General features: G+C 44.2%; 1 protein-coding gene across 1 annotated transcript; it reads right to left on the bottom strand.

Annotated features, from left to right (window-relative positions):
* Window positions 1-5,608: 5,608 nt before the first annotated feature.
* Window positions 5,609-7,880, bottom strand: LOC102981282 (actin-related protein 3-like). The gene is given in 3 exon segments (XM_055086395.1): window positions 5,609-7,013; window positions 7,386-7,448; window positions 7,451-7,880. Coding segments are annotated over 3 exon segments (1,254 nt in total). The 5' UTR covers window positions 7,863-7,880; the 3' UTR covers window positions 5,609-6,234.
* Between the last annotated feature and the right edge of the window lie 2,757 nt (window positions 7,881-10,637).

The raw sequence follows: 10,637 nt of genomic DNA, 5'->3' as shown, positions 1-10,637 counted from the left end.
AAGGTATAGGTCACATGGAGAAGTCCTAAAAAAATGCATGCTCAGCTGGCCTGTCTGCACCTCTTTTTTTTTTAAACCAATAAAGCCTTGCCTTAACTGTCACTTTATTTATTTATTTTTATTGGGCCACCTCTCGCCTTCCTTCTGCACAGCCTCCTCTCACTAAGGCAGCCCCAGGGCTGGAAGGCCCTCACGTGGTACCCAGTGGCTGGCTCACAGCACAGACTTGCCTTGGACAAGAGCCAGACCCAGGGTTGGAGCTGGGCAAACACTATTGCACCAGGGAGCTGATTGGAAGGAGGCCCAGGGTGGAGTACCCATGGGCTCAATGGAGGCCTGGTTTTACTTAAGATATTCCAAACAGTGAAGGGGGAGTAAACAGTCTGCTAATTAAATCTGGAGGTGGCAGTAAATTTGGAGGTGTTGCAAAGCCCTCTGCACACAGAGGACCTTGGGAGAACACAAAGAGCTGTAGAAAAGGTGAGGCAGGGCTTGGGGAGATGAGATTCTGCCTAGAAAAGTACAAGCCGCCATCTGGAGAGAAATTAGCCATGGTAGTGTGCTCTGTGGGGTGTAAGTCAGTGGTGCTGTGATTGACTTGGAGCCAGAACTGTTAAGTTCTGTTTCTTGTTCTTGATAGTCAGTAGTAATCGTTTATTTTTTTTACCCCTAAATTTATTTCTCAGGAGTAGGGCCAGTCCTGCTGTGTTTATAAGGCTCAGCCTTAAAGGTAAACTGATAAGAGGTGTGTTCCTCTAAAATCATTTGCCCGTCTGATTACATTTGCTTTGGCTTTGGACCCCGAGGGTGGCCAGGGTCCAGGATCTTGGAGGTTGGTTCTAGGAACTGGAAGCGTGGCTGACCAGCTGGTGGGAGCAGCTGCCCACTCAGTGCGGATCAGAAGGCGCCCTGCTTCTGGGTGTGTGTCCGCCAGGAGGGATCCTGCCATCGGTCCCTGGGGTACCCGACAGTTTATAGGTTTATAGATCTCCCGCCTTCATGGCCCTGCCGCTTCCTAGGAGCTTCATAATCACATGCATAATGCTTTAGTGCTCTGAGCCAGCTTCCATTTGCCAGTTTGAAAAACTACACTCTTATGATGGCAAACAGGATTACCTCAAGGGTGAAGAGCAGCGATTTGGGGAGTTAGATGTCTGTTCAGGTCTCTGGGCAAGATCTTGGCCAAGTTGCTTCATTTCTCAGCCTCAACTTCCTTCTCTGTAAAATGGCCCCAGACAGTTAGACATGTAGATAGAGACCTTTGCTTGGGAGTGAACTTCAGTTGCATAAACGTTAACTATCCCTGAATTCAGTATAGATCATACTCAGAACCTTTTCAATATGAGTTCAGAGGAGACCCTACCAGATGAGGTTGCCCTGGGAGATGGCATTGACACTAGATAAGAACTGGGAGAAAAATGGTGACGTCAAGCACAGCGGAGCTGATGCAGGACAGAGGTTCACATTTGAGTTTCCTGGTGTGGTTGTATCAATGCCATATTATCTTCTTGCCTTCCAACATGTGAGAGTAAATAAATGTTTGCAGGGGGGTTACATAAGCAATGATAGGTCCTTACTTAAGCAAAGATGGTGACCAGTAAATGATGTGACATTCTTGATGGAGGTGAGGGAAACTGACAGGGGCCACAGAGGGTCGACTCTTCCCCCTGAGAGCATCTTGCATTGGCTCTTGCCTGAGAGAGGCTTTCCGTGGAACTGAAGGAGGAAAGGTGAGTAAGTTGGAGGTTATAGGCTTCAAGTTTATAAACACGTCTGTATAGCGGCTTTGCAATGTCTGTCGCTCTCTACATTTGAAGAGGAACTATTTTGGGGAGAGAAGCATTGTTGGATGGGTGACCTAATTTGTTTCCTTTGTTTCCTTCTGGCCTGAACTGGGCAGGTAACCCTGACCCACAAGGTCTTAAACTGCCTGAAAGGAAATCCATTTGCTGATAGAGAAGATATACTTCGAGATAAAGAAGAGAATGTTTTGCTGACAGCTTCCTCTGCTTAATTCTGGCTTTAGTCAAAGTATTAAAGAGATGGTGACTGGACCACACTCCTCCAGTGTCTGAAATCTTACCCTTGGAACTCAAACCAGACCATAATTACAGTGGTTATTGTTTCTTAATTGTTTTATCTGCATTCGCTTTCTCTCCCTAATCCAGTGGGGCTGAGGACTCTTTGAGAGTTCATGACTCCACTTTCCACCGTGACTGGACTCAATAAATACCTGGCTGAAGGGTTAAAGAGGGATTTAATTTCCATAATTTATATTCTTCCTGTTTCCTAAAAGGACATAATGAATATAAGTGAATTTTTATCTGGAGAAATTATTTATTTATTTATCTATCTATCTATCTATCTTACAAGACATGTATGTTAAGTAGATTTCATGTATTTATTTGGCCACACTGCGAGGCATGTGGGATCTTAATTCCCTGACCAGGGATCAAACCTGTACCCCCCACAGTGGAAGTGTGGTGTCTTTTAACCACTGGAACGCCAGGGAAGTCCCTGGAGAAATATTTTATTATTATTTTTTTTTAATAAATTTACTTTATTTGTTTATTTTTGGCTGCTTTGGGTCTTCGTTGCTGCATGCGGGCTTTCTGTAGTTGTGGTGAGTGGGGGTTACTCTTCGTTGCAGTGCACGGGGCTTCTCATTGCAGTGGCTTCTCTTGTTACGGGGCACGGGCTCTAGGCGCGCGGGCTTCAGTAGTTGTAGCACGTGGGCTCAGTAGTTGTGGCTCGTAGGCTCTAGAGCACGGGCTCAGCAGTTGTGGCGCACGGGCTTAGCTGCTCCGCGGCATGTGGGACCCTCCCCGACCAGGGCTCGAACCTGTGTCCCCTGCATTGGCAGGCGGATTCTTAACCACTGCGCCACCAGGGAAGCCCTGGAGAAATATTTTAAATACAAGTCGGTATACTTAGTGCATTGGTATTCCTGCCTAGTCTGGAAGAAATATCTTTATTGATCATCACTCCCTTCATCCCCCTTCAGTCCCCACTCATCTCAGATATATTAACCCTGTCATGCGTGTATCAACAACAGCCCACCAGACTATTGGGGTGAACAGACACGGAGCTTCCACTCTGTTTCTCTTTGTGTAGGCAAGGCAGACATTTTCTTGGGGGAGAATTTCTTTCTGAAGGACTGTGATGGGCTTGGCCAGAGACTCGAGCATTGGGAGACTTGACCACTAGGAGCTTAGGAGGGTGGAGACTGGGAGATGGGAGCCGTGGAGGAGGTTCCAGTTTTGGGTTGGACTTGGTGACCTCCGAGACCCTTTCTATACCTTCAGGTTTCGTGATAAGTGGCAGGGTGGGCCATGGTGGGGATAGGTGGCTCACCTGAGTGATTTTAGCCCTTTCCCTTCCCTCTGGGAGGGTCAACACTTGCCCAGGAGTAAATGGCTACAGTCGGGAAAGTTAGCTCTGAGATCCATCAGGGCAAAGGGGGAACTGGCAAAAATGCCTGCTCTTTGCTTCCTAGATCTGCATGCTCTTTGTTTTGATTTTTTTGTTTTATTTTTTTAATTTTTATTTTGTACTGGAGTATAGTTGATTAATTATAATGCGGTGTTAGTTTTAGGTGTACAGCCAAATGATTCAGTTCTACATATACACGTATCTATTCTTTTCCAAATTCTTTTCCCATTTAGGTTATTACAGAATACTGAGCAGAGTTCCCTGTGCTCTACAGCAGTTCCTTGTTGGTTATCTGTTTTAAATATAGCAGTGTGTACACTGCATGCCCTTTGAATGTGTTAGTCATCTTTGTCTTGACCTTAGTGCGTACTCAGTAACTGTTATTTAAATCATAAATTGTAGCTTTAACTTCCCTCTGCCAAGCGTCATCAAGACCTTTTATTTTCAGAACTTTCCACGAGGCATTGTAAGTATGGCACAGGTTTCCCGCAAAGCTGAGAGGCAGGTAACCTGCCCGAAGAGTCTAATAACTTGGGTTTTCCCCATCCTCTCTGTACCGAAACTTGCTTTCTAGAAAATGCCTGTGTCAGCATGAGTGCTTTTCAGTTCAAGGCGAGGCCAGGAGACCCAGGCTGCTGGGTTGACAGAGGCAGGAGATATGAGGAATTTGGTGGGGGGGGGGGTCTGTATTGCTTTGGGGAGCTTCTAGCTCCAGCTCTTGCTGGGGTGACGCATGTGAGCAGGAGAATGTCACATGGATTCTCTGTGCTGGAGCCTGCTTCTCAGGTGTCTCGTCCCGACTGGGTGGCCTGGACATCTTTGGAAGTTCTTAAAAGTTTGACAGAAGATCAAGATCAAGAAACACGGAGACCACAAGCTTTTGAGATTCCCACACAGATGCTATGAAGGTAAAGTACATGAAGATCTATGTGACCCCCAACTCACCGGAAGGATTCCCTCATATGGGTCTCGAGGTCTGTGTGAAAGTTGAGAAGTGTCGTCATACTGTCTTAGAAGGAAGGGGAGTCATGGGACCTTCCTGGGGGACTTCCTCTCCAGGTGATCTAGTGAACAGTTCTTTCTCTCTTCAGATTGACTTAAAAGGTTCAGAAGATCATTAATTTGCTAAATGAACTCAGCTCATAGAGCCCCTGACCACAGACAAAATAGTTACACGTAAGCTGGTCTAGCAGTTTCTAGAAGTTTCCGCAATGCAGGATGCATTCAACAGAGTCAGTCAAAACAGGTGACCGGGCCTTTGACCTCATTTGGTTGTGCTGCCTGCTCTCCACTGCTTCTGCTTTCTTCCCATCCTTCCCCCTTCTCAGTCTGCTGCTGAGAGAACAAACGCACATCTGATCCTGTTTGGTAACTCACCTGCCTTCAGGCCCAGTGGTGCTGCCTGGGCGTCCCCTCTGCCAGCCAGGCCTAAAAGCACAGCACGGTGGTAGGTGCCCAGGTGATGAGGTCAGGTAGACCAGGTTTGCAGTTACCAGGTGATGAGGCCAAGCTGACCAGATTCACCTGGGTGAGCAATTTTACATCTCACCCCCTCAAATTCTATCTTCACATGGAAGATGGGGGATAATAAAGTCCCTGGTGTAGGGGTTAATAGCACGGCTCTGGGACCAAGCTGCCTGGGTTTGAATCTGCCCCAGTCACTGTGAGCTGTGCGATTTGGGGCAGGTCACTTGACTCTGCCTCAGTTGGCTCATCTGTAAAATAGGATTGTTGGGAGGAGTAAATGGCTCCTCCCAGATATGCTAAAAGCCTCGGAGAGTGCAAGGCGGACATTAAGTGTTATGTAAGTTTTTGCTCTAATGAATTACCTGAAGGGGCATTACATGAGCAGATGGAATGTAAAACACTTGGGCAGAGTGTGGGCTCAATACACTTTAGCTCATTTGCTTGTTAATCTTGGCAGAGAATAAACTCCGATTATATTTCCTCATTTCCTATTGGATCTTCCATTTTCCTGTTTCAGAGCTCTCAGGATCAAAACCATCACCAGCAAATGAAGGGAAATCTTGTTGCTTGTTGCCATGTAGCAAGGGGAGAGCACTGGGCTTTGGAGTTAGACAGAATAGACTTTTTTTTTTTTTTTTTTTTAACTGGTCCAACAGTCTTGTCTTTACTTTTCCTTTAAAGCGAAAAAACAGAATGTGAGTTTTCAGAAAGCACTAGCAGGCATCAGTTAATCCAAGATACTAGCTTCTTAGTTCCAAAAGCACTTGCAAAGAAAACCATTGGGGGGCACAGGGTATGGAAGCACTTCCTAATAACTGGAATCCCATGAGTGTGTGTGTATGCCAAGTCTCACAGGCTATTTTTTGTATTTATCCTTTACTTGGTCACTTTTTTTCCCTCAAATACTAGTTTTTCTTTGACTTTTTTTCCTCAAAGTATAAAAAGTATGAAATATAAACTAGCTCTTGCATTGCACACTTCAGAGTGTACAATTCAAGCATTATAGAGCTACCTGCATACTGATAAATCCCATCAAATCTTGGATAATTCAATAATATACAAAATAGCAGGGCACAGAAAGAACTAAAACCCACTTCTTTTTGTTACACGTAAGAGTCAAATATTCAATCTAAAGAAAAACACTTAATCGTTCTGGCTCTCCTCTATATTCTCATGTTGATATACTTATTAAAATATTCCTGTATAATTATGTTTGGTCTTATTATTTCAAGTCAGGTTTACAACCTCAAAACCAGCCATCCTCCAGACAAAACAGGTAATCAGAAAGATTATTTCTTCCCCACCTCCCTACCCCCAATAACTATGAAGCCAATTTTACGACATGACTCCAAACACTGGATTGTGACGACAAACGCTAGGTCCAATTTCTTCATAATCCTTTTTGGTGTGGCATACTTGGTAGAACTCAGGTGTGGAAGCCAGCACGGATCCTCCAAACCAAACTGCATATCGCTGCCTGTGGTGTGTAATGACTTGTACGTCAATAGGTTTTGGCGTCAATCTACCACCACTCAATTCCTCACTTAATTTCAGCCTGGCATCTACAGTTCTTTTCAAATCGCTTTGCAAGCGACGTCCAAAGTCCCTGAACATGGTTGAACCTCCAGAGAGGACAATATTCTTGTAGAGAAGACGTCTGACATCAATAGGACAATTCTGAATTACTTCATCTACAACTTCTGAGATAGGCTGAGTAAAGTCTGGATTAGCAAACTCTGGATGAAAAAATATTTCAGGTCCCAAGAATCTCTCATATCCAACATCAATGGAAAATTCTTTCTTTGAGATAGCGTTGATTCCAGTATACTGTTTAATCCACTTTGATCCATCTGTATCATACTGGTTAAATTCTTTTACTAAATCTGGGCAGACATAACTATAGCGCTCCTTTACTGCCTTAGCAGTTTCCAGGGATTGCTCTGGAGGAATTCCTCCTTCTCGGTCTCTCAGCAATTGCTGAATAAAATATGTTATATCTCGTCCTGCGATTGGAATGTGCTTAATGCAGCTGCCAATCACATACCCTTCAGCCACAGGGATGACATGAGTGACACCGTCTCCACTGTCTATTACCGTACTGGTCAACGTCCGTTCTCCCTGGAGGTCCACGATGCAGCTAAGGCCAGAACAGCCTGTACAGCAGTGTACAGCCTGGAGCATTGAAGGACTCAGACATTATTTCAGCAGTATATTCCCTGTTTTCTGGAGTACTCAGTGGAGGTTCAGTCAAAAGAAAATAATGGCCTTCAGGTTCCACCCTTAAATATTTAAAGATCACTTGCTCCATAACCCTTTCCATCAAGTCCCAATCTTCAACTATACCGTGGCGGATTGGCCACTTCGTTGCATATGTAGGTTTTTCTATTGCTAAATCACCAATGAAGAAGTCTGGGTCATCAGTACCTTCAGCCACAGGGATGACATGAGTGACACCGTCTCCACTGTCTATTACCGTACTGGTCAACGTCCGTTCTCCCTGGAGGTCCACGATGCAGCTAAGGCCAGAACAGCCTGTACAGCAGTGTACAGCCTGGAGCATTGAAGGACTCAGACATTATTTCAGCAGTATATTCCCTGTTTTCTGGAGTACTCAGTGGAGGTTCAGTCAAAAGAAAATAATGGCCTTCAGGTTCCGCCCTTAAATATGTAAAGATCACTTGCTCCATAACCCTTTCCATCAAGTCCCAATCTTCAACTATACCGTGGCGGATTGGCCACTTCGTTGCATATGTAGGTTTTTCTATTGCTAAATCACCAATGAAGAAGTCTGGGTCATCAGTACCTTTCATCACTCTCCTTTGAGCTTGATCACCCACTTTTGCTGACTCCTTAATAGCAATACAGGAAGGGATGATAAACTGTGGTACCGTATTTCCAGCATAGCCTAGTTTTGTATACCCCGTGCCACAGTCCCCCACACAGGCCGGCAGCCGTCCCGCCATCTTCCTCTTCGCCTGCTGCCGCCGTCTGCTCTGTGCTGGTTGGGGCCGGGGATGGGCGGCAAGAGGTAGAGGCTATCTGACCATCCACGGCCAGGCCGCCCTCTCCGTCCACAGGGGAGCCGGGAAGCCAAAGCAGTAGCGAGAGAGCAGCAGGCTCGGGCAGCGGCTACCGGCTACCGCTTCCACAACCCAGGCGGGCAGGCAGTCCCCGCCCTGCCCCGCCGCGGCCTCCTCCCCCTCTCTCCCAGAATAGACTTTTTGAGTCCTGGTTCTGACATTGACTAGCCATGGAATTTGACCCTGAGTTTGTTTCACCTGAACAATGGGAATTAGGATGCTTGGAGGCGAAGCTGGGTATGTATTATTATCTCCATTTTATTGATGAGCAGACAGGTTCAGAGATTTGCCCACGGTCACACAGTTAGCCTAGAAGCTCTACAGACTGTGTCCAGGGTTGTCCTGGGGTCCTGTTATTTCATCGCACCATCCTCTGAAATAATGGTCTTTTTCTGCTTTTTCAAAGTCTAGACATCTTCCTTAAAAGAATCTTACCTGAGCGGTTCATATGACTTGTCCTCAGTTGAGAAGGGGTTTCTGCTGCTTTTGTGTTCCTGCAGAACTGTCTTAATTGCACTATTTGGGACTTTTTTTGCAAAAGCATTTAACTATTCAGTTCATTAACTATATTTAGTGAAAATTGCACCTAATAAAGTTTTGGGGCACCCTTTTTATGTCTTAGTGCTGTAGCTCTGTTGTTTGATAACATTGTAGAGAGAAAATAAATATAACTTAGATGTTTTATTTGACTTACTTCTCTTTGTTGGTACCTTTGGTAAGGTGTGAAAAATTGAAAAGAGAAATCTTATTTTGCAGTGGAGTTACTGCTCTTTAAAAACATGGTGTTGGGTGCCAGGACAAAGTTGTTTAAAGCCCTGAATGGTGATGGTCCACTGAGAATGATTGAGAATGTGCTAAAATTTAAAAATTTGTTTTACAGATGGATGAAGAATTACAGTGACTGCTCCTAAATTTAAACAATAGATTTTGTGGTCGTAGCTTAAAAAGCGTGTCACATTGAGCTCCTGGGTAGTATAGTTACTGGAATGGGGAAACAAAATTGTCATTTTTTAAAAATTTTTATTTTTTTTGGCTGCGCCACACAGCTTGCAGGGATCTTAGTTCCCCGACCAGGGATTGAACCCGTGCCCTCGGCAGTGAAAGCTCGAAGTCCTAACCACTGGACCGCCAGGGAATTCCCTTAATTTGCTATTTAAATTGGTTGAAGTGAAAGAAACTTCCTAGTTATCACTATTTTCAACCATTGATATGTTACTGCCAATGATCCCATTTGGATAAAACTGTGCACAAAGGACTGCGTCAGTTGAAAAAATGGGTCTTCGAAATGTTGCAGACCATTTGTGCTAGAGCATCCTTTTAGAGGACTGGTGGTCCATTTCACTCACTACTGAGCCCAAGGCTCAGAAACAATGGCTTCCCTAGAACATAAGTGTGTTCAGTAATTTCATGGTAGGGACATGATTTGTTTCTTAACAACTGGAGTTTTTGCTCACCTTTACTTCTTAGAGGCTCAGTTGCATATGTGTGTTTCACATCATCCTTTGTGATGTGAAAACCAAGGCTCAGAGAGGTTAAGTAATTTGCCCAGGGTCACACAGAAGTGAGTACTGGAGCCTTCTGTTTTCTGAAATTCCAGAATATGAACACTAAAAAAAACTCTAGAAACTGTTTTTTTTTTTTTTTTTGGTGTGGGGGCTGCGGGTGGGTAATTTAAAGTAAGACTTCCAGCTTGGTATTTTGCCAACTTTCTGTTATTTCTTATCTGACCATAAAATAGAAAGCCAACCTCATTAAGAATTTTAGGATGAGGGGTTTTTTTTCAGAGAAGGTGGCAAAGATGAGGTAATTAAGAGTAAATCTAGCAATCTATCCCTTCTTAAGAAGTTCAGGAATAATAAGCAAGCATAAAGCCACTTGATGTGTGAGTTCATGTACTTAGGGAAGGAGAGGAAGCAAGCATGCATCGTTTATTAAGCACCTGCTCTGTGGCGGGCTGTGTTCTTTCACTCATGCTGTGTATAAACCCCTGACGTTAGTAAGGTGTGGGTCCTTTCCAGGATTTATTGTCTCATTATGAAGCAGGTGTTGCTTCACCCATGGAAAAGGTGGCAGAAGCCTGGGGTTTTTTTAATTGGTCCAGTGTGGGGAGTTGGTGGGCGAAGCAGGTCTCGAATTCAGCTTCTGATTCCAAGACCAGAGTTCTTTCTCCTGCCCCACAGCCTATGTTACATAATGTTTCTTTATGTTTATATGCAACATAAATCTCCAGTTGGACGGCTGGGAAGTGCTTTTGGCTGGCTTTGTTGCTTCAGCTGTCTGAAAGGAATGGCTTTCATAAACACGGAGAGGGAACTGGGTTTTCACTTTGTGATAATTCATATTACAGAAGTGGGAAAGGTCATTATCACGGGAATTCCATGAATCCCTGAAAGCAGTGGGTCCTAAATGAGCTCACCTGCCCTAGGATGGTCACGTTTTTCTCTTTTGATATTTAATACCACTGATACCTTTTTTTTAAGACAAATTTCATGAATGAAAATTTAAAACTCAAAAGAAAGGAAAAATAAAACCTCATCCATAAACTCATCATTCTTTTTCTTTTTATAAATTGAAGTATATTTGATTTACAGTGTTTCAGGTGTACAGCAAAGTGATTCAGTTATACATTAAACTCATTCTGTTTTTTTTTTTTTTTTT

The sequence above is a fragment of the Physeter macrocephalus genome, chromosome 8 (genome assembly GCF_002837175.3).
Source record: "Physeter macrocephalus isolate SW-GA chromosome 8, ASM283717v5, whole genome shotgun sequence".
In the NCBI taxonomy this organism is placed as follows: Eukaryota; Metazoa; Chordata; class Mammalia; order Artiodactyla; family Physeteridae; genus Physeter; species Physeter macrocephalus.
Note: the sequence above shows the minus strand (reverse complement) of the source record. Positions and strands in the feature narration are given on the sequence as shown.